A 23,672-nucleotide genomic window follows, 5' to 3' on the forward strand; every position below is an offset into this window, starting at 1 on the left:
GAGGCGGGAACGCTGCCCACCCGGGCCCCCATCAGCACAGCCCTGTCCTTCTGCCGACTCACACAGTCCACGTCCAGGGTGTGGCAGCTTCGCACGCACTCAGCCCCCGGTGCGTCCGCAGAGGCGTTGCTGCAATCCAGGAACACCATGGGGGCCACACACCCTGCAGAGACGGCCATGCTGGGAGGGTCTCCCGGCCAGCCGCGGCCCTCCCCTCGGTCGTGGGGGGAGCATGGGGCCCCAAGGGCAGAGGTCCAGGGGAGGCCGTACCTATGCTCTGCTCCGTGGCCCCCAGACAGCTCAGCCTCCCGCTCACACACGAGCTACGAGAGATGAGGGGGGGCAGTCTGGGACACTGCCCCCACCCCCCGACCCTGCCTAGACCGTGGCTGGGCCCTGGGCCTTGTCGTGAGGGGAGGGGCGGGCACCTTCTGCGGGGCTGCTATGAGGACCCCCACCCCCAACTTGAAGGCACAGAGTGAATGAGCTGAGGTGCCAGGAAGGCCCCTGGACTCGGGTGAGGGTAGGGTTGGGGTGTGGGAGGGGAGGTGGGGAGGCCGGGGCAGGGGTGCACCCAGGCCAGCCCTCCAGGGCACACACGGTGCCCTCTGTGGGCTCCAGACCTGCAGAACACCTCCCCAGGCCAGAGGAGCGGTCCCTCTCAGAAGGGCTGAGAGGCGGGCAGGGTGAAGGCCCTCCACAGGGAGCCCCCTGTGTTTCTGTGTGAAGCAGGTGGGGAAGGGTGGTATCAGGGAGCAGCCCCTCACCACACCACGCCGTTGTCATGAACGACCTCCCCCGGAGCCACCACCGTGCCACGCAAGTAGCAGGGACAGGCTTCGGCGGGGACACAGTCACCCGCATCATCCAGGAAGGTGCCCGGCGGGCAGATGCAGCCATCCACAGGCACGAAGGCCACGTCACAGGAGACGTCAGGCTGGCTCAAGGAGCGGCAGGTGGGCTGGCAGCTGTCCACCATGTGGGCGTAGCTCTGGGTCTTCGGGCAGCTGCTCGCATACTTGGCTGGGGGTGGGCGGGTGACACGCAGGTCAGCGGCTGGGTGGCCTGTCCCCGCTCACCTTGGGCACGCCCAAACTGGGGCTGGAGTGGCCCAAGGCTTGGCTTCCCCTCTGGTTGGGGGGAGGAGGCCTGAGCTCTCGCTGAGGACATGAGGCGGGGGGTGCCCCAGGGTGCCCAGTCCCCCCCACGCCCATCTAGCCTGCTGGCAGACACTCACTGCACACGCCGTCCCGCCAGCCGCTGAGCAGCACGCCTCGGGCGGCACAGGCCCGGACGTAGGAGGACAGGGCCGCGCACATGCAGTCCTCACTCTTCTCACAGTTACAGGTGTCAAACATGCAGTTCTGGGGGGCGTGCACCAGGACGTCAGGGACCCCAGCCCACCAAGGACCCTGCTCTCCGTCCATCCTTCCTGGGACCCCCGTCTGGGCCGGAGACACAGGGCAGCCCCAAGCTGGGCATAAGGCCATGGGGCTCAGGGGGAGTGGATGCGCTGCCCTGAGGGATGGGAGAGGCGGGCTGCACACGGGCAGGGTTGGCGGAGGTGCCTGTGCGGGGCCAGGACAGTGTCCGGCTGGGGCTCTGGATCCGTCACAGTGAGCTGCCTATGAGGGGCGTGGTGGGGGGAGACTGCAGGCAGAAGCTGGGGGGAGGGTGGGGGAGGGTGCTGGCAGGCCCACAGCACCCCCAAAGCGGGCCTGGGTCTTCCAGACGTGGACATGCAGGCCCAGGGGTCAGAGCCATGTGCACATGAGGGCTTTTGCTTCCAAAAAGGTGACCTGTGAGCCAACTGTCATGGGTGGAGCAGTGTCCCTGGGAAGAATGTGTCCCAGTCAGGCCCCTGGGCCTGTGAACATGGCCCTGTTGGAAACCGGCTCCTTGCAGGTGTGCAGAAGCTCAGATGAGGTCATTAGGGTGGGTCTGAACCAACACGCCTGGTGTCCCCACTAGGAGAGCTTCAGGCGCAGACACACAGGTCTGAGTCCTCATGGAGACGAGCAGGGGGTGGTGCCGCCTCGTGGCCCCCAGAGGTTGGAGAGGCAGGAAGGTCCCGGGGTCCTGCCAGCTCCGTGATCCAGGGCTGGGGTGCGGGGTAGAGGCTTCCAGCTGTCACCCCTCACCCCCGCACCCAGTCTGCCGTCCTTTGTCACGGCCACCCCAGGCAACACACACACCAGCCGTGGCCGTGGCCCTTGAGTGGGCCTGACCCGTGGCCACAGAGATGTGGACTGTCCTGCTCCCGGCACCCCACCCCACCCTGGGTGCTGCCTGGGGGTCTCACCGAGTGGAAGGGCCCAGGGCTGAGGACCGAGTGGCAGGACGAGAAGGGCCCGGCAGGGTTGGTCAGCAGGGAGCACCAGTGCTGGGCATAGTTCTCTGGGGGAACACGCGGCGGACGGTCATGGGCGCGGCTCAGTGCTCACCGGCCTTCCCCCAACACTGCCTCCCCTGCACCTGCCCACCCGCCGAGCCCCGCTCGGCGCCCCCAGGCCCTGTGGCCAGTGACTCCCCCAGGGACACTGAACTGGGATTACGGGCTCACTGGCTACGCTAAGTGGGCCCTGCATACAAGGCAGCAGGCGCCTTCCCGGGGATGGGCCCCCAGCCTGCAGGGGACCCTGCATCCCCCTGCCTGGTCACCCCTCAGCCCCAGCCTCACAGCTCCCAGGCCCAGACCCGGGGTAAGCCGAGAGCCCCGGGCTGGGGGTACCATTCTCCACGCTGAGGGAGCAGGGGTCTTCAAAACTGTTCTTGACATTGGGGCAGGAGGCCTGGGTCTTCCAGGTGTTGGCGAAGGCCGCGGCCGTGGCCTCCACCACGCCGCCGACCGTCCGGAAGTCGTCAGCCTGGTTCTGGTTGAAGTTCCCACACAGGCCTGGGGGTGGTGATGGGAGTGTGGGAATCAGGGGGCTGCCCAGTCTGGCCCAGGCTCTCCACACCTGCAGGGACCACCACAAGGTGACCGCACCCAACCAGAGTCCTGGGAGGTAGGTTCCAGCACTATCTGCAGATGACCTCTGGTGGAGGGGTGAGGTCAGCCCCCACACGAAGCCTGCCATGAGGGCGGTGTGCCCTGCGCTCCACCCTCCCAGCCACTGTCCTGGGCCAGGGTCCCCGCCATCCCGGGAACAGCTGCCTCCCAGGCCGCGTCCCTGCCCTGACGGCCCATCCGCTCCCAGCCCTCCCACCAGCCTCACCGCACATCTGGCCGCGGTAGGCGGGGTCCAGCCAGAGGAACACCTGCATGAGGGGCACCAGCTGCACCTGCAGCTGCAGCCAGCGGCCCATCTGCACCAGGATGAAGAAGGACGACGGCCTGAAGACCGTGACGCCAGCTGCAGGGGTGGGGGGCGGTCAGAGGCGGTCAGAGATCAGGGCTGGTGCTGACCAGCCTGAGTCTTGGGTCCCAGGGCCGCCTGGCAGGAGCCCCGGCCAGCCCTCCAGGGCCCAGGAGCCAGGCAGGAGCTCGCGTGTGCATGTGACCGTGACCGCTGACCCTCCTGCGGGGCCAGGCACTGAGAGGGTGCTACGCGGGTCCCCACAGAGCCGCCATGCGGCGCCCCCCCATGCAGGCGAGAACCGCAAAGACCTGGGAGGGGCCGGGCCGGCTCTGTGCCGACACTTGGAGGCCCCGCCAGGCCTCACAGGGCTCCCCCAGGGCCACGTACCCACAGACACGGGCAGCTGGGTGTAGATGGAGTTCATGAACACCCCGCCGTTGGCCTGGATCTGGACGGTCTGGCCAGAGGAAGCGGGGCTGTGGTCAGCGAGGGGAGGAGCCAGCCTGGCGCCCCGGGGGGCCCTGCCTGCCCCAACTCCTCCCAGCCCGCTGCCAAGGTCTCACCGTGTCCCCTCCGTTCAAGCTCAGCGTCACCGCTTTGAGGCAGTTCTCGTTGTCCGTCAGGCCGCACTTGCGCAGCTCGGCCAGGACGGCGAGCGCACTGTCTGCACATACCTGACGGGGCAGGACACCCCATGTGCTGAGTGGTCAGCCCCCCACAGGGCAGGGAGCCCCGTGCCCAGGAGGCCCCTGCGGGGGTGGGGACCTCACACGCGGTCACCTCGGGACCACTTGTCTCCGGGCCCCACGAGCGTAAGCTTCTTCTGGGAATGGAACCCCGGGGGCTTCACCACTCTAACGGCATCAGGGGACCCTCCCTGGGGCAACGGGGGGGCCGAAGGCCCCGGGAGGCCCGGCAGGCGGGGCTCACCTTGGTGAGGACGTAACTGCAGTCCCCGTGTACGTCGTAGAGTTTCTCGTCGTAGGTGGAGATGTGAGACCCGCCCTGGATGGAGCAGGTGCCCGGGCATGGGAGGTCCTGGCACTGCCAAAGTCCCCCGGAGCAGGTGCTGGGGGAAGGGGTAGCAGAGGGGGTGTGGGGAGGGGTGGTGAGCCCCATCCCGGCGAGGGCAGGGCCGGGGCGGGGCCGGGGCTGGCCCCGGGGCGGGGCCTGGGTGGGGCGGGGCCGAGGCTGGCCGTGGGGCGGGGCCTGGGCGGGGCCAGGACCTACCAGGAGCTGCAGCTGGTGTTGAAGGAGGCCCCAGGGTCGTAGATGCGGCCGCCGTGGGTGCAAGGGCACTGTCGCAGGGGCAGGCAGCCAGTGTGGGTGACGTCGTCCAGCACCGTGTCTAGGGGGCAGCAGGGGTGGGGCACGAGCTCTCAGCGGGGGCTGGGGGCAGGTGTGAGAGACACTGATGGGAGGCAGACACGGGGCGGGGGCAGAGGCCGTCAGAGGGCCATCCCCGAGGGCCCGGAGCACCTGCCTGGGGGGCAGAAGCAGCCGTCCACGCAGTGGTCCTCGCACAGCTGGGAGCGCTCAGAGTTGGAGCAGGTGTCTACGCAGGGCGAGCCGCACTCCTGGTGCTGAGTGTTCAGGGGGCATGTCTGGGCTGCAGGGGGAGGCAGTGCTTGGCCCAGGAAGCCACCCCTGCCCCCGCCCGCCATGTGCCACCAAGGGTCCAGGAAATGAGGGCTTCTTTCCCATCTAGTTGTCTTCTGGGTGAGGTGGGAGGGGAGGGGAGCGTGGGGCCCATGCCCCTGGGGACAGCCTCCAGCCCCCACCTGGGTTCAGGGGGAGCCCTGCTCAATGTGCCAGGCCCTCCCTGTGGGCCCCCGGATGCACGGGCCTTGCACCACCCCCTGCTCTCCTGCCATCCTCTCGCTGTGGGCCCCCAAGGGCCTCTGCCTGCACGGGGTCCCCAGGCAGGGACCAGGCATCCTGCCCAGGGTCGCCTTGCCCCCACCCTCCCCAGGGCACTCACAGCAGAGGTCGGGGCCCCTCCTGCCCAGGGTCCCCAGGCAGGGGCCAGGCGTCCTGCCTGGGGCCACCTCCCCCCACCCTCCCCGGGGCACTCACGGCAGAGGTCGGGGCCCCTCCAGTTCTGCGGCTGCCCCCCCGCGTGGGCGCACTGGCGGGAGTACTCAGCGAAGGTGGCACAGGGGCAGGAGGGGCAGCGGCACAGGTCCTGGGTGCAGGCAGCCACGTACACCTCGGCGTCCACCAGCCCGTGGCAGGGAGCGAAGGCGGGGCCCAGCAGGGTGCGGCGGCAGACGCCCTCCTGGGAGACAGGATGGAGGCTGTGTCCTCCCTGCGGGCTTATGCGGGGACCCCAGCCCTGCAGCCTCTCCCAGACCAGGGAGCCCCCTCCCCCGAGGTCCCTTTCAATCAGCCAGCCACCTGTCATCCCTCACTGTCCATCCTCTCATCCGTTCCTCCACCCACCTCTCCTTCCACTGCCCTGTCTGTCCATCCAGGCCTTCATCCAATCGGCCAGCTGCCCACCTACCCCCCTATCCTTCTCAACCCTGACAGCTTGCCATGCTTGGGGTGGAGTCAGCTTGGGGACCCACGATCCTGGACCCCCCACTCCCATTGGGCTGCAGGACACACCTGCCCGGGAAGGGTGCAGACCCCACCCTGCAGAGAAGGGGTGGCGGAGGGGCCCACCCCCCCCCCGCCCCTTTGGCAGCCCCAGCAGGGTCAGCGCTGACCTGCTAATAACCACCCTCCTTCTTCAGCCCCCACCCCTGACCGGTTTCAGGGCCTCATTTACGGCTGCTGGGTTCCACTGGTTTCAAGGATCCTGGAGCCTCTAGGCCACTTCCGGAGGTGAGATCCGCCCGGCTCATTGGAAGGGCTTTTGCCTGGCTCCCTGAGTGCCCCTCTTGGTGAGTCTGTGTCTGGGGTGGGGCGCAGGCAGGCCCTCACCTCGTCTGTGCAGTTGTCAGCAGCGGGGGAGGGCAGGGGGTCCTGGCACTGCTCCGTGGGCCCGTCCAGCTTCTGCAGGTTCCCGAACTGTAGCGGGCTCAGCCTGGCATCTGCAGAGAGCAGGCCCTCCTTGCAGATCCTGAGGGGCTCTGGGGGCAGAGCTCCCTTCCATGCTCAGGACCTCCGCCCGCCCGAAACCTCCCTCTGGGGCATCAGTGGAACTGTTGACACTACTGACTTGACCCCTGCCCAGCGGCCCAGTGAGACCCACCCCTGCACCCCCAGCTACCCGGGGACCGTGCTGGGGTCAGCCACCTACTGCACCTGGACCCGGGGCACTCACTGTGGGCGTAGAACTCACTGACGGCCCGGAGCCCATTGAAGTCACCGCACAGGCCGCAGGTCTGGTTGGCATACTTGGGGTCCAGCTCCAGCTGGGGGCAAGGGAGGGGCAGCTCCAGTCTCCGCCAGCCCCACCCACCCAGCCCCTGGGGTCGCCCCCGGCGGGAGGGCGTGGGGCACCCTCACCAGGGCGCTGTCCTCTCCGTTCCACATGAAGGTCAGCATCAGCCGGACGTTGATCTTGACGTAGGCGCTGCTCCTCTCCACCAGGAGGCCGGCGCGGCTGTAGGGCAGCTCCTCCCTGGGCAAGAGTCCGGTGCTCCCACGTGTCCAGCCCCCTCCCCACCAGCCCCGACCCCTGTCTACCTTGGAGCCCGGCCCCTCTGCGCCCCGGCTGCGCTCACCGCCACCCGTTGATGAGGACCGAGCTGTTGGAGACCTCCAGCACGAGCCCCTGTGATCTGAGGACAATGTGGGTGATGGTGGGTCTGGAGCCCAGCAGGCCACGGCGGAGCTGCAGGTTGAAGTCCTCGTAGGCGGAGCCGCAGTGCGCAGAGAAGACATAGTTGCACAGCCCGGGGAAGCGGAAGACGTCGCCGTCGAAGGTCTTGTAGTGGAAGTCGCCCCACGTGCTGCACACCCGCCCGCCGTGGGCTGCGTTCAAGGCTGTGGGGAGTGTGCGGTGGTGGGGGGCGGCCTTCCCTGGGGCCAGGCCCCCATGTGGGGTGGGTACCCACTGCCCCCTTCCTCGCTCTCCTCTGCCCCGGATTCTCGCCCCTGCCCAGCCCTGAGGGCCTTGCCCAAGCACCTGGGCCGGTCCCCAAGAACCGTGCCCAGGGCAGGCTCCCAAGGCCAGCTAGCAGCCCAGCTGCCCACGTGGTCTCAGCTTTATCCCCAGGTCTGTGACCACCCCAGGGGCTGGCAAACACCCCCACCCCTGTGGGCCACGGGCGGTGTCCACTTACGGCTCATGGTGGGGAAGACAGTGACGGGCGGGATGAAGGTCAGGTGCCGGGCTGTGGAGGGAGCCAGGTCACACCGGGAATGTGGTCGGGCGGGGAGCAGCCACTGTGCCCCCTCCCAGGGCCCTCGCCCTCCTCACTGGCCACCGTGGGGCAGCAGGGGGCCACAGGCCAGCCTCACCCAGCCGAGGGAGCCCAGGACGCACGCTGCTCCTCTAGGATGCTCCCCATCAGCCAACGACATGCTCCTGCCTGGGTCTGTGTGTCCCTGCGTGTGTGTGTGTGTGTGTGTGTGTGAGCATGTGAGAGCGTGGGTGGGCAAACGCACGCACACGCATGTGTGTGAGCGTGTCTGAGCCTCTCTGCTCAGCATCTGTTTCCTCAGGCCCCTCTGCTGCCCCTTCCTGTGGGCAGACGGGTCCGGGGGGGGGGTGCTCTGTGGCATGAAGCCAATGTGGAAAGGGGACCCCCTGCTGGCCCTGTGCGCGCCCTCCCTGCCGCGCCCACCCTCTGACCAGTCATCTCAGGCCGCTGACTCGTCCCGCTCTGCTGCCCGCCGTCCTGGGTCTCTGCAGGGAAGGGGAGCGGGAGTCCATGAGAAGCTGGCCGCCAGGACCCTGCCCCGGGGTGGCAGGGTCTCCGAGGCTGCAGGCTGGCAGCCATGGGAGGTGCGCCCTGTGCCCGGAGCTGACCACCCCCCCCCCCCCCCATCTACACACCTCACTGTGCTGGGGTAGGAGGAATCAGGAAATGGTGTTGGCTCACTGACCCCAGGCCACCCCCAGGGAGCGCGTCTGGCCCCCTCCACACACCCCTCGGAGAAGGACAAAGCCTGGCTTTGTGGGGAGGACACACAGGTTGGAGAGGCTTCCGGGCGTGACTTAGCAGAAACCCAAGACTACAGCCAGCTCCGCCTTCGAGCCCCCAGCCCTGGGCAGGCAGGAGGCCTGGGGGCCCAAGGCCACCCTGTGTCCCCCACCACCGGGGGTGCCCCTCCCGGGTCCAGGTGCCCCCGCCACCTCAGGGGGCAAGACTGAGCCCCCTCCAGGCCCCTCTCTGTGAGGCTTGGCCGGGGGCATGCCGCACACACAGGCTCGGAATTCCTTCCTCGCGTTCGTAGGGCTCCCCGCCTCCGCCCAGCCTGCCCCGCGTGGGCAGACGGAGGTGAGGCCCGGGGGGCCGCATGTCCCTGGAGGGGTGCTGCCCGGCTCCGCAGCCGCTGCGCCAGGCTCGGCTCCCCATGCGACCTTCTGGCCGGGACGCTGACCCGGAGGCCGTGGGCACTGGCCCGGCGTTTCTCTCTCCTCCTCAGGGCCCTGTTGACCGCACTTCTCCCTGCCCACCCTGACCCCTGGCGCTGACCCCAGGCCTGTGGCCTCTCCCACATGTGCCCATTGTTTTACCCAGCCCCTGGTCAAGAAACCAGGGCGTTCACATGGACAGGCTCCCACGGCACCCCTTCCGGGGCCATCCAGGGCCAGGTGATCACTGTGAACCTAGCTGGTCCAGAGCTCGGCCAGGGAGATGCCCTCCACCAACCACCCCATCTACTGCCATCTGGGCACACATCCCCCGACGGGAAGCCCCTCCACTCAGGGCAAACCTCACCCCCCACCCCACGGGGGCTTAGCCCAGGGGACACCAGTGCGAGGCGATGGATACACGGGATCCAGGCTGACATTTCTGGCAGCCTCCTGTCTGCATCGGAGATGGATTAACAATAGGAACAGGCTTTGTGTCCTGAGGACACTGTGAAACAGTCGTCGCAGGGAGAGAGGGGCCGAGCCCCGTCTGACTGAAAGATCAGGGGTCACATATTTCCCACCCTCGGGGCAAGCAAGACATTTGCACACGTGCAGAAAGGCTCCTTGAGGGTGAAAGAGGAGGGGCGCCCCCTACCAGAGGGGAGCCCCCACCAAGGGTGATGCCACTCTGTCCCTAGACCTCGACTCAAATCTGTCTTGGAGGAAAGTTGTGCACGCGTGTCGGGAAGGGTCCTGGGGCAGTTAAGGGTGTGGAGAAAGAAACTGGATAATTGGCCAAAGGTGAACAAAGGCCTGGAAGATCTGCCCTCCGTAAATGACCTAACCGCCTCTTTCCCTGGTGGTTCAGACGGTAAAGAACCTGCCTGTAATGCAGGAGACCCGGGTTTGATCCCTGGGTTGGGAAGATCCCCTGGAGAAGGGAGTGGCAACCCGCTCCAGCCTTCTTGCCTGGAGAATCCCACGGACGGAGGGGAGCCTGGCGGGCTGCAGTCCATGGGGTCGCAAAGGGTGGGACACGTGGCTGAGACACCCGCCTCACTGCGGGGCCGCCCACTCCCTTCCCGGGTGGGGGTGTGTGGAGCCTCTGCCTGGTCTCTCTCTTGACTAAACGAACCATTTCTCTGGCTGCTCTCCCACTGTGCTGTCTCTAACAATAAACTCTACTTTCATTTACAGTTTTCGCCTCCTTGAGAAATGCATTTTTCACTGGAGGCAAGGGCTGAGAGGATTTTGCTTCCAGCCTCGAGGCCCTGGTGGACCCGTGGCCAGGATTCCTGCTTCTCTTCCAGGCCACCCAGATCCAGGTCCTCAAGGAACTAAGATCTCCCTGCAGCCTCTCCCACGTCACAGCTGCCATGGTGAGCGTCTCCTTCTGGCGGGAAGGAGCCCCATTCGAGGGACTTGCCCCCAATAGGAGAAGGGGAGTGGGCTCATGGCAGGCGTGCTGCCCCAGGGCTGAGCAGGGCCACGGCTGGCCAGACAGGCCGGCCAGGCACCCGAACCACACAGCAGATGCCAGGCAGCATCTGGTACCCTCACCAGGAGTCGCCGTGGTTCAGCCCCCAGCCCAGGCCTGCCCGCCCTCCAAGAAAGGCGGCCTCGGGAAGAGGCTCTACCAGACTATCTCCGCACCCCTTCACCACCTCCTTTCCATCGGTGGAGAGGGCCTCGGGCGGTGCCCGCCTGCCCAGACCCCAGAGCCTGGGGCCAGGCGCTGCAGAGGGTCGGCAGGAGTGGCCGTGGGGCCCAGGCCAGCCTTGCTGGGTGTCGCCTCCGGCCGGGGCAGCACCCCTCATGTGGACAGTGAGTGTTAGGGCTCTTGGTGCTTCCCCAGCTCCAGGGCTGGACGGGCGGCTGCAGGTGAGGAGGGCAAGAAAGGCCACAGGGCGGGTGTGGCTCCAGGAACAGCTGAGTGTCTGATGGGGCTGCCTGGAGGCCACTGCCTGGGCCAGCCCCAAGGGCGGAGTGGGAAATGCAGCCCCCCATGGGCACCTGTGCTGACTCTGCCCGCTCAGCTCCGCCGCGGTGGTGGGGGGGGAGCCTCACAGGGACCAGAGGGACCCCCGGCCTGGGCCCCTTACCCAGCGCCAGCCCCTCCCATCCCCGAAACCGAGACCCTCGGGTCCCCCTGAGGTCCTAACTTCTCCCAGCTCAGGCTGCCCAGGAGTCCATGACACACAGGGCCCGCGGCGGACTCGCTGTCCACTACGGGCCTGCGGAGGCCGCCCCTGCTGTGCAGGGAACGTGAGGGGCTGCACCCTTACCTGCCATGCCCGCCGAGAGCAGGGCCACAAGGGCCCACAGCAGCGCTGGGCACCCGCTCGGGGCACCCATCCTGGGGCTGGCGCGGCAGTGGGAAGGCGGCCAGAGGGAGTGGGGCGCGATGCTCACTCCCCTGGGGGCCCTGGGGCTTATGTAGCAGGAGGCCTTGGCCCCGAGCCCGGCTCCCAGGCCACGCAGGGCACCGTCATCCCCGACAACAGCCGCGTGTGTTTGCTCTTGGGGAGGGCCATGGCACGCACAAGCCCGGAGGAGGAAGGGTTTGTGGTTCTGGGCCCCAGAGACGCAGGACCCCCCCCCCCCACTTTTCCCCGCCCTACCCCCCCAGCAGCATCTGAATCAGAAGGAAGGGGGCGGGGCAGGCAGAGCCCCCCCGAAGCAGAGTCGCTGTGACCACCCAGGCCCGCTGCTGCCGCGCCCGCTCTCAATAGGGCGGCGGGCAGGGTGAGGGCAGACCCTGGGCCCGGGGCAGCGCCCCTGTGGAGAGGAGGAGGCCATGGGGGCGCTGCTCCTGCGGGGTGTGGGGGGGCACTGCAAGGCCGTTGCTCAGCCCCGGAAAGGGCCAGACGTCTGCTCCCCTCAGGAGTGCGGGGGCCATGGGGGGGGGGTGATGCCAGCCCCAGGCTCGCAGGGGTCTCAGAGGCCCCAGCCATGCCAGCAGGACCCGTCCAGGTCTCTGGGCTCCTCTCCATCACCAAGTTCAAATTCAAGGGGAAACTGGCCTTGGGAGTGAGGTGAGGGTCAAACAGAATGCAGGCCAGGAGCCCCCGGCCCTGCCTTGGCCAGGTGCCAATCCCCAGGTGCTGGCCAGGTGTCCATCCTCGGGGCCTTGCAGCCCCGTCTGCACTGGGGCAGGGCACGAGCAACAGGCTGAGCAGCGACTCACGTACCCAGGGACGTGCGCTTGGCCCCCAGCAGGGCTGACAGGGCACAGTGGGGCCCAGGGTCTCCAGTCCCCAGAGCCCCCAGATGAGAGCCCGAAGGCCCAGCTCCCCGGGCCAGTGTGGCTGGTGCTGGTGGGGGGCTCAATGGTGGCCCCCGCCCCGCAGCGCCCTGCTTCCAGCCCCGCCACGCCCCTCTCCCTGGGTCTCCTCCTCCGGCTCTTCCCGCTGCTGGGCTCCCCGCACCTGAGGTGTCTGAGCGCAGAAGGCCTGGGGTGCCTGACCCGCCTGCTGGCGGGGGATTGGTTTCCAGGTTTGCATGGGGAACACTCAGCACCTGGGACCCACTCCCCTCAGCCACCCCACCTTCATCTTCCCGATGAGTCCGTAGACGTGGAATTTCTGGGGCAAAGGGAAAACCCCCCTTAAAGCTCTGGGTGTCTTTGGCCAATGTCACCCCGCCGCCCCCAGCTTGGCCAAGGGCCCGCAGGCCCCGCTTCTCCTTTTGGCTCCTGGTGTCTCCAGAGTGTCTCCGGCACCAGCAAGAGTTGGGGGGGGCCCTCCTGCTGACCTGGGCGCTGGGTCTCAGCGGGAGCTCAGGCTGCCCTCCCACCACCCCTTCCCCATGCTCACTGTCTGGGGCTGCGGCTGGGGCTGCCTGGTCTCCAAAGTGCTCCCGCAGGGACCCAGGGGCCCCGGCAGCAGAGAGCACAGCTGGAGGGGCTTCTGGGGGAGGGCTGGGCGGGGGCCCCACAGGACCAGCCTGGGGGTGTGCGGGGGCCCCCACCACCCCTGTAGCCTCAGGCTGTGGCTGCGCCCCGCCGCCCTGCAAACACGGGGCTCTGCGCCTGGTCCCTTGTGTGTGGGGGGGGGCACACTGCGGACCCTTGGAAGGAAGGAAGCGGGAATATGGCCCCAGGCCTGAGCCTCCGTGCCCAACCTTCTCCCGGCTCCCCGAAGGCCTGGCTCTCAGTCTGCGCCCCCAAGCCTGAGCCCAGCTAGGCACCATCAGAGCTAGCACACCCCTCTGGCCGTCCTGCGTGGCCAGAATCCTGCAGCCACTCAGGGCAGCCGCTGGCCCCCACCCCCACCACGTGGGAGCAGCTGAGCGCCTGGGCGCACGAGGTCATTCTCTTCAAGCTTCGAGGTTATCCCCTGCAGCCCCCACCCCGCCCCACCCCGGAAGGAGTGTTCCACGTAGCCGGGCCCTGGCGCATCTGCTCACGGCTGGCACGCAGTGGGCACTCGATAAATGCACCGGAAGAGTGAGCCCGACCTGCCCCGTGCCCCCCCCCACGTCATCAGCATCCTTGGGCAGGGTCGCCATGGGCGGGGTCGCGGGATTGAGACATCCCGGATGTAGGCCACAGAGCCCAGCCTGTTTGCTCAGCGAGTTTGCCCCTTCACAGTTGAGAGAGCTGAGAACAGAAGAACAAGGAAGCGGGGTGAGCCCTGCCGGGAAGGGGGCCGGGGCCAGGCCTCCCGGGGCTCGGGGAGGCTGCGGGATGTGCCAGAGACCTGGCCTGCCCCGGGCACGCCCTGCCCCACGCTCAGCCCGCGGGCCTCAGGTGGCCCCGATCCCACCCACAGAAGAGACCCCCCCAGACAGAGCCCGGAGCCGGCTGCCCTGGCCAGTCCCCTGGCCTTGTCGGAAGCCCCGGGAAGTGGTCATCACCAAGGCTGGGGCCCTTCTCCGCTCAGCCCTGCCTGCCCACCTGCCCTCCACCACAGCAGCGAGAGGCCAGGGCCGTGGGTGCCGGGAGGCATCAAGCCTCAGGCATGTGCTGAGTGCTGGCGCTCTGCCCTGCTCTGCACCGCGCTCCGAGGGTCTGGACGGTGGGGCCCAGCCTGGGGGCTCAAATGCCTGGCTGACACTAGGCCTGCTCAGGGCCTGGCCGGCTGGCTGGGGCTGCGGACTTCTGCTCCACAGAATGGAAACCCCCGCTTCTCAGACCAGACGGGGTCTGGAAGGCCTAGGGCCGGGGGAAGCAGGGGAGGGGCAGATCAGGGCCCCCGGGAGACCCTGTCCCCAGAGCGGCCCCCCTTGGAGGGCTGTGCCCACCCCCTTAGCCCTGCCCAGGGCTGCAGGAGACAGGACGCCCCTCCCATCTTCACAGAAACCCCTCTTCTTGCCTGATTCCTCTTCCCTCCCACCCTCCTTCCGGCCTTCCTGTCTGCCTTCTAGCAAATTCTGATGCACCCTGAGGCATACCTCGCTGGGCCCTGGGGATCTGACGCCGCCAAGGAAGAGAGAGGCCCCCTTGGAGCTCACTGCACCCGGGCCATGTGGGGGAGCAGCACAGCGCTGTGTGTGGGGTGGGGAAGCGTGCATTGAGATGAAGGACATGGAGGAGGCAGCCTTCCGCTCAGGAAGCAGCAGGTGCAAAGGCCCTGTGGCAGGCATGAACATGGCCCTTGAAGGGTCTGGAGGTGCCTGGTATGGCTGGGGCACCTGCAAGAGGCGGCAGGACACGGTGGGCAAGGTCAGATGAGGGGAGGAGTCAGGGCTTCCTGTGAATTTGGGGCACAAGTTACTGGAGCATTTAAAGCGTGGAAACCATAGGGGATCTCGGTTTTTTCCATCCACCTATGACATGTTGTTGTTTGTTGCTCAGTCACTAAGTCACGTCCAACTGCTTGCAGCTCCTTGCCCTGCAACATGCCAGGGTTCCCTGTCCTTCACTGTCTCCTGGAGTTTACTCAAACTCATACATAATATAAAATTTGCCATTTTAAGTGTACATTAATTGGCATTAAGTACATTCATGGTGTTGTGTGACCATCATCACCATCATCTCTAAAACACTCTTATCATCCCACAGAAGCTCAGGACCCATTAACCAACTCCCCTCCCCTCCCCCAGGCCCTGGCCTCACCCTACTTCTTGTCTCTGTGGATTTGACTCTTCTAGGTCCTCTTGGTACTGGATTATTTGCTCTACACAATGTAAGTTTCATCCACGGGGTAGCTTGTGTCAGAATTTCCCCTTTTAAGGCTGAATAATACTCTACTGTATGAATATGCAACACTTTACACATTCATCTCTTGATGGACATTTGGGTTGTTTTCACCTTTTGGCTGTTGTGAATAAGGCAACTATCAACAGGCGGGTGTAAATATAGGAGCCCCTGCCTTCAATTCCTCTGGGTGTGTACCTAGGAATAATAAATCGTATTGTCTGTGTTTAACCTTCTGAGGAATCACCAAACGCAGAAGCATTCTACATTCCCAGCAACAGTGCCCAAAGTTTCCAACTTTTCCACATCCTTGCCAACACTTGTTTTTCCTCTTCTTTATTTTTTAAGTATTTATTTGGCTGCACCAGGTCTTTGTTGCAGCATTTGAGATCTTTTTAGCTGCAGCATGCAAACTCAGTTGCAGTATGTGGGATCTGTTTCCCTGGCCAGGGATCAAACCCAGGCCCCCTGCATTGGGAGCATAGAATCTTAGCCCTGGGACCACCAGGGAAGTCCCTACCCCCTCTTCTTTAATAAACAAGATATACTCACTCACTCAGTCATGTCTGACTCTTTGTAGCCCTATGGATTATAATCCACAAGGCTCCTCTGTCCAGGGAATTTTCCAGGCAAGAATACTAGAGCGGGTTGCCATTTCCTCCTCCAGGGGATCTTCCTGGCCCAGGGATCGAACTGAGTCTCTTGTGTCTCCTGCATTGTCAGGCAGATTTTTTGCCACCAGTACCACCTGGGAAGCCCTCTTTTTGATAATAGGCCACCCAACAGGTATGAAGTGGCCTCTCACCAAGGTCTTGATGTGTGTTTCTGTAATGGCTGTTGAAGTTGAGCATCTCTTCATGTGCTAATTAGCTATTTGGATATCTTCTTTAGAGAAATGTCTATTCAAGTCCCTGGCTCAGGTTTTTTTTTTTAGTTGGGTTGTTTCGTTGTTGTTGTTATTGAGTTCCAGTTCTCAACATTCTGATTCTCCAGTGGACCACATTTTGTCAGAACTCAGATATACAAATGATACCACTCTAATGGCAGAATGTGAAGAGGAACTAAAGAGCCTCTTGATGTGGTTGAAAGAGGAGGGTGAAAAAGCTGACTTGAAACTCAGTATTAAAAAATTAAGATCATGGCATCCAGCCCCATCACTTCATGTCAAATAGAAGGGAAAAATGTAGAAGCAAATGACAGATTTTCTCTTCATGGATTCTAAAATCACTGCAGATGGGGACTGCAGTCATGAAATTAGAAGACAGTTGCTTCTTGGAAGGAAGGCTATGACAAACCTAGACAGTGTATTAAAAAGCAAGGACATCACTTTGCCGACAAAGGTCTGCATAGTCAAAGCTATGGTCTTTCCACTAAACATGTACAGATGTGAGAGTTGGACCATAAAGAAGGCCGAGTGCAGAAGAATTGATGCTTTCAAACTCTGGTGCTGGAGAAGACTCTTGAGCGTCACTTGGACAGCAAGGAGATCAAACCAGTCAATCCTAAATGAAATCAATCCTAAATACTCATTGGGAGGAGTGATATTGAAGTTCCAATACTTTGGCCACCTGATGCAAACAGCCATCTCATTGGAAAAGACCCTGACACTGGGAAAGATTGAAGGCAGAAGAAGAGGGCAACAGAGGATGAGATGATTAGGTGGCATCACTGGTTCAGTGAACATGAACTAGGGCAAACTCCAAGAGATAGTGTGGGACAGGAAGGCCTGCCATGCTGCAGTTCACGGTGTCACAAAGAGTCAGACATGACTTAGCAACTGAACAGCAATATTCTGAATATTAATCCCTAATCAGATATATGATTTGCAAATATTTTATCCATTTTGTTTGTCTTGTCCTTTGATGCAAAGAGGTTTTAATTTTGATGTAGTCCAATTTATCAATTTTCTTTTGCCGCCTGTGGTTTTGGTGTCATATCCAAAAATCATTGACAAATAGAACATCACAAGAATTTCCCCCTAATTTTCTTCTAAGAGTTTCATTGGTGTAGCTCTTACATTTAAGCCTTTGATCCAATTTTCATATATGGTGTCAGATAAGAGTCTAACTTCACTCTTTTGCTTGTGGATATCAACTTTTTCTCCAGGACCATTTGTTGAGAAGACTGTTCTTTCCCTCACAGGAGGGTCCTGGCATACTGATAAAAAGCCAGTCGACACCAGTTGACTGTGTGTGCCAGGGCTTACTTCCACTCTGGCTGTGCTGTTATCGGTCTACGTGTCTGTCTGTATGGAAGTACCACAGTGCTTTGAGTACTGTAGCTTTGTAACAAATTTTGAAAGTGGGAATCAGGAAGAATTAGTCCTTCAACTTTGTTCTTCTTTTTCAAGAGTATTTTGTCTACTCCCTTGAGATTCCATATGAATTTCTGGATGGATTTTTGTATTTCTGCAAAAGCACCACTGGGATTTTGATAGGGATTATGTAAAATCCGTAGATCTCTTTGGGTGATATTGTTCTCTTATCAGTATTCAGTCTTCAAATCCATGGATATGAGATGTTATACTATTTATGTGTTCTTGAATTTCCTTTAGCAGAGTTTCATAATTTTCATTGTGCAAGTCTTTGGCCTCCTTGCTTAACTTAATCCTAAGTTTTTTTTGATGGTACGGTGAATGGAATTATTCTCTTAATTTGTTCTTTGGGTTGTTCCTTGCTAGTGTATAGCAGCTTGCTGAATTCCATTACTAGCTCTGTTTTGGTCCATTTCAGCTGCTATAAAAAATTACCACAGACTGGGTTACATGCAAATGACAGAAATTTATTTCTCACAGTGCTGGAGACTGGAATTCAGCCATCATGATTGGGTTCTGGTGAAAGTCCTCCTCCTGATTTCAGACTATCCACTTTTTACAAAGTCAGTAGGAACTATGGATTTCTCTGGAACTGCTTTTATAATGCACAGTCCCATTCAGGAGGCCTCCATTCTTGTGACTTAAGCACTTGCTAATACCATCACTGTTGAGGGTTAGAATATCAACATATGGATTTTGGAGGGAAACATTCACATCATACCAAACTTGAATAATTTTTGGTGGAATTTTTAGAAATTTATACACATAATTTCATGCCATTTGTGACCAGGAATAGTTTCTTTATTTTCCAATGTGGGTGCCTTTACTTTTTTTTCTTGTCTAATTGCTTTGGCTAGAACCTCTAATACTATATTGAATAGAAGTGGTGAATGTATGTATCATTGTCTTATTAATGATTTTTTTAAAAAAAGATTTTTTCTTTCAGCATTGAGTATGATTTAGCTGTGAGGTTTTCATATATGGCCTTTGTTACACTGAGTTTCTTTCTATTGTTAGTTTGTTGAGTTTTTTTTTTAATCATGAAAAGGTATTGAATTTTGGCAAATTCTTTCTCTGCCTTTAGATGTGGGGTTTTCCCCTTTTCACTCTATTAAGGTGGTGATTGGTTGATTTTGTATGTTGGACATCTTGCATTCCAGTAATAAGACTCACTTGGTCATGGTGTAGAAACCTTTTAATACACTTCTGAATTTTTTTGCTGGTATTCTGTTGGATATTTTTGCATAAATACTCATAAGAGATATTTGCCCATAGTTTTCTTTGCTTGAACTGAAGTTTTCTTTGTCGAGAGGTTTTTGATTACTAATTTGATCTCCTTACTATTTAATTAATATTAACCTCAGATATGCAGGTGATACCACCTTAATGGCAGAAAGTGAAGTGGAACTAAAGAGTCTGTTGATGAAGGTGAAAGAGGAGAGTGAAAAAGCTGGTTTAAAATTCAACATTCAAAAAACTAAGATCATGGCATCTCGTGCCATCACTTCATGGCAAGTAGATGGGGGAAATATGAAAACAGTGTCAGGTTTCATTTTCTTGGGCTCCAAAAATCAATGCAGATGGTGACTGCAGCCATGAAATTAGAAGACACTTGCTCCTTGGAAGAATAGCTATGACAAATATAGACAGTGTATCAAAAAGCAAAGACATCACTTTGTCATCCCACCGACAAAAGTCTGTAGAGTCAAAGCTATGCTTTGAGTCATGAGAGTTGGACCACAAAGAAGGCTGAACACGAAAGAACTGATGCTTTCAAACTGTAGTGCTGGGAGAAGACTCTTGAGAGTACTTTGGACAGCAAGGAGATCAAACCAGTCAATCCTAAAGGAAATCAACTCTTTCAAATCAACCCAATGAATATTCACTGGAAGGACTGATGCTGAGGCTGAAGCTCCAATACTTTGGCCACCTGATGTGAAGAGCTGACTCATTGGAAAAGACCCTGATGCTGGGGAAAATTGAGGGCAGGAGGAGAAGGGGGCCACAGAGGATGAGATGATTGGATGGCATCTCTGACTCAATGGACATGAGTTTAAGCAAACTCAGGGAGAAAGTGATGGACAGAGAAGCCTGGCACGCTGCAGTTCATGGGTTCGCAAAGAATCAGACATGACTTTAGTGACGGAACAACAATGACAACTATTTAAAGGTCTATGCAGTTTGTCTATTTATTCATGAGTAAGTTTTGTTAAACTCTGTGTTTCTCAGAATTTGTCCATTTCTTCTAGGTTATCAAACTTGTTGGCATGTAATTGTTCATAGTATTCCCTTTAATCACATTTAGGCAAGCTAAATTGCATGCAAAACTCTAATCCCATACAATCTATCCTCTCTTTATGTTACTGTTGCAACAAATTAAATCTTTATTGATTGTGTCCTAATAACAGACATAATTATTTTTATCTTTTTTAAAAAAATTTAACCACACTTCTTGGCTTGCAGAATCTTAATTCCTTGACCAGAGATTGAACCTGGTCCCCAGCAGTGAAAGTGCCAAGTCCTAACCACTGGACAGCCAGGGAATTCCCACATTTATCTTTTAAACCATGGAAAATAAAAGCTGGAGTTACAAGCAAGATTACAATAATACCGATTTTCATATTTGGCCACATATTTAGCTTTATTGGAGATCTTTACTTTCTTATAGGGCTTCGATTTACTATCTATTGTCTTTTCATCTCAACTTGAAGCGTTTCTTTTAGCATTTCTTACAGAATAGGTTTCCTGGAGGCTCAGCTGGTAAAGAATCTGCCTGCAATGTGAGAGAGCTGGGCTCTATCCCTGGATTGGAAAGATCCCCTGGAGAAGGGAACAGCTACCCACTCCAGTATTCTAGTATTCTGGCTTGGAGACTTTCATGGACTGTGTAGTCCGTGGGGTCGCAAAGAGTCAGACATGACTAAGCAACCTTCACGTCCTTACAGAATAGGTTTAGTGGTAATGAATTCTCAGTTTTTGTTTATCTGGAAATGTCTTAATTTCTCTCTCATTACCGAGGGACAACTTGGCCAGATATAGGATTCTTGGTTGAGTTGACTGTTTTTTCTTTCACCATTTAAATGTATCATTCAGTGCCTAAGTAGCTTCCAAGTTTTCTGGTAATAAATTAGCTGATAATCTTACTAGGAATGACTTGCATGCCTCTTTTCTCTTGCTGTTTCTGAGATTTTTTCTTTGGTTTTCAGCAGTTTGGTTATAATGTATGTCAATGTTGAGCTCTTTGAGCTTGTCCTATCCGGAGCTGGCTAAGCATATCAGAAGTTTTCATCCATTATTTCTTCACACAATGTTTTTGTCCCTTTTACTTCTCTGCAGGGACTCTCATTAGGCTTATGTTGAGATAACCCATGAGTCCCCTAAGCTCGATTCATTTCTCTTCACTCTTTATTTCCTGCTCCTCGGTTTGATCATTTCAGTTGTTCTGTCTTCAAGTTCACTGAACCTTTCTTCTGCTATTGAGCCCCTGTGGTGAATTTTCCATTTCAGTTGCTGTGCTTTTCAGCTCCAGAATTTTTGCTTGTTTTTTTTTTTTTTTAACATCTATCTTGTTAATATTCTCATTTTGTACACATATCATTTTCCTGATTTCCTTTATTTCTTCCCATGTTTTATTTTTGCTTTTTGAGCATAGTTAAAGCAGTAGTTTTAAAGTCTTTGTCTAGTAAGACTGATACTGTCACCTCCTTGTGGATGATTTCTGTAAATTTATTTTGCTCCTCTGAATAGGCCATATTCTCTTGTTTCTTTGTAAGCCTTGTATTTTTTTGTTGAAAATTGGAGAATTGACCATATGGTAACTCTGGAAATCAAATTCTTCCCTTTCCCAGTATTTTATATTCTTTTTCTTTTCTTTCTTTCTTTTTTGTCATTTTGAAGACTGTACTGGTCCATTTGTTTTGAGATTTTTTCCAGACAATTGTTATAAAGACTATTGCTTGTTGCATGTGACCACTGACTCTATGTTCCTTTAGCTTGTGTTCAGCTGGTGTTTGGACAGGGATTCCTTGAGTAACAGGAGCTTTCCCAGTCTTCATAGCCTGGGTCTGTCCTTCAACACTTAGGTATACTTGCTCTGAGCCTGGGGACAAGCCCAAGATGAAATCTCGCCGGGCATGAATATGTCTTTCTAAATTCCTGTGTGTGCATGGCTGCTTTCAAACGTCCTAATTTCTCAAAGAGTCATGTTTCAACTCTCTCAGTCCTGAGATGGTCCATTATATTTCTCCAACTATAGTTTCCTGCCACAGGAGTCTGTGGGTCTATAGACACCTCACAGCTTTTATGAACTGTGCATGCCATTTTTGCTACTTGGGTTTCAGATTAAGCAAAACAGAAATGGGTTCCTTGCATTATTCATGTAGTCACCAGATGTTCACAGTCATTTGTGAATATGGTTTTCCCTGCTCCTTCTGACTCGGGGTGGGGAGGGAAATGGAACTGGGTTGGCAATTTAAGCCCAAAACTGCCCCTGCTCTGGAGAGAGGCAAGGGTGAGCAAAATGCCAATAAACTCCCCTGCTGTTCCGAAGATGGCTTTTTCTGGGCTGGACATTAGCTTGGTTTTTGTAAACCAGTGCCTGTCTTCTAGAGTTCTGACAAAGTTAGTCCTGACACTGTCCCATCTTTTTCAGTCTTTCTGTGGAGAACAAGATCTCAGAGATTCCAGGCCCATCACAAAGCATTTTGAAAATACAGAGTGTGTGACTAAACTGATATAAATGAGTAAATGAGAAATAGATAAATGGGGGAGTAGAGGGAGGTCTTCCCGCTGCAGGATGCAGCCAAGAGTGGCAGCAATTAGAGAAGCATCATGGGTGCTGACACCTTACATGGTCCCCAAGCATCTCCCACAAAACCCTATCACTCCAAGGGTGGGGAGGGATTGCTTTCCAGTGGAAAATCTGACAGCCTCACCTGAGCTGAAGTGAACTCCCAGTGGTGGGTCCAACTGATACCATGATACGGTGGCACCGTATCTCGTGATCTGTCATCTGACATGTCATCATGTCGTCTGGGATGTCACCCAGATACGGGGACCGAGAAGGACACAGCTCCACTCATCTGAGTGTGAATGCCAACCTCAGCACAAAGGAAGCTGCGGGCAGACCCAGACGCGGGGGCGCTTCACCACGCCACCAGCCCACGCTCCTCAGGAAGGGTGCGGTCAAGGAGCCCAGGGAAAGGCTGGGGGCAGATTTCAGGCTAGAGGTGACCAAGGAGGCCGTGCTCGTGTGACACGCGGCCCGTGGTCAGACCCCAGGCCAGGAGGAGGGGACGAGAGCAGGACAAGAGTCGGGCGCAGCAGCCTGCAGACCACGGGGAGACAGCGGTGCCGCGTCGCGGCGGGCCCCACCTTATTTCTGGGAGACACATGCCTGTCTCTTCAGGATGAAAGAGCAAGGCTTCTCAAACTCCTCAGAGAGAGGAGAGGGCAGGCACAGCACAGCCCAGAAGCAGACAGTTCACCAAAGGGAGCCAAACACAAACACTGGAGAATCTGGGCTCATGACAGCCAGGAGCTCTTCATGCTGTTTCTGCAACTCATCCACAAACTGGAAATCGTACCCCAGAGTGCTCCAGGAAGCTCCATGCTGGCTCTGGCTTGGAGAATGGACTGGAAGGAGACCACTGGGGGCGCCACTGCAGCTGGACATGGCGGGGACATGGTGGTGAGCTGGGAGAGGACCAAGGGGAGAGGGGGAAGCTGGGGGCAGAAGTGGGGGAGATCGAGGGAAGCCCCTGGACAGAGCCGGCCTGCACACGGGCCCCGTGATGCGGGAGGCCCCCAGGCAAGTGCAGGAGGGGCCTCCCCACTTCCCTCTCCCCCACTTCTCCCCAGCCCTGCTAAACCTCCTGGAGAATCAGCACCCCATACAGGGCCAGGGTCTTGGGGAGGGTCGTGGGGTCCCCCTGAAGGGGCAGAGACCAGGCGAGGGAGCAGGTGTGGCCCAGCATGGGAGGCAGATGTGGACAGTGGAAAAGGTCAGGCCCCTGGGCCCATGTTTGCTCAGGATTAAGACAGTGTGAGGGAGAATAAACAGTGGCAGGCGGGATGTCCTGGATGCCAGCAGAGATGACCAGGTGTCAGTGGGCAACGTGCCTCCTGCCTCCAGGAAGCCCAGTGTTGACTCAGCACCGCAGGCTGTCAGAGGAGCCCCAGCGCAGCCCCATGCTGCCCGGAGCTTCCCCCCGCTGCCAGCACTGCCAGGGGTGCCTGGCCTTCCCTGAGGCCACACAGTCCAGCCATCCACAGCCAAGCCCGCCTGCTGCCCTCTCCCCCGGGCAGGGCCCAGAGGTGCCCAGTGACTGGAGAGGGCGGCTGGGAGGCATACCACTGTCCTGGGTCTGGGCTCAGCCCTGGGTGGAGGAAGCCAGGCTGCCAGGCCCGGCCCTCCTGGGGGTCACAGGCCCAGGCCTCATC

General features: G+C 58.5%; 1 protein-coding gene across 1 annotated transcript in view; it reads right to left on the minus strand.

Annotated features, from left to right (window-relative positions):
• MUC5B (mucin 5B, oligomeric mucus/gel-forming) overlaps window positions 1-11,133 on the minus strand; it is a 41,035-nt gene extending 29,902 nt beyond the window's left edge. The window contains 17 exon segments of the mRNA XM_070457093.1: window positions 63-163; window positions 271-323; window positions 768-1,023; window positions 1,238-1,364; window positions 2,303-2,397; window positions 2,732-2,896; window positions 3,219-3,356; window positions 3,690-3,759; window positions 3,866-3,976; window positions 4,233-4,307; window positions 6,231-6,340; window positions 6,574-6,664; window positions 6,759-6,873; window positions 6,977-7,238; window positions 7,538-7,588; window positions 8,050-8,103; window positions 11,064-11,133. Coding sequence (XP_070313194.1) covers window positions 63-163; window positions 271-323; window positions 768-1,023; window positions 1,238-1,364; window positions 2,303-2,397; window positions 2,732-2,896; window positions 3,219-3,356; window positions 3,690-3,759; window positions 3,866-3,976; window positions 4,233-4,307; window positions 6,231-6,340; window positions 6,574-6,664; window positions 6,759-6,873; window positions 6,977-7,238; window positions 7,538-7,588; window positions 8,050-8,103; window positions 11,064-11,133 — 1,944 coding nt within the window.
• Between the last annotated feature and the right edge of the window lie 12,539 nt (window positions 11,134-23,672).

Source organism: Odocoileus virginianus, chromosome 28, assembly GCF_023699985.2.
Source record: "Odocoileus virginianus isolate 20LAN1187 ecotype Illinois chromosome 28, Ovbor_1.2, whole genome shotgun sequence".
NCBI lineage: Eukaryota > Metazoa > Chordata > Mammalia > Artiodactyla > Cervidae > Odocoileus > Odocoileus virginianus.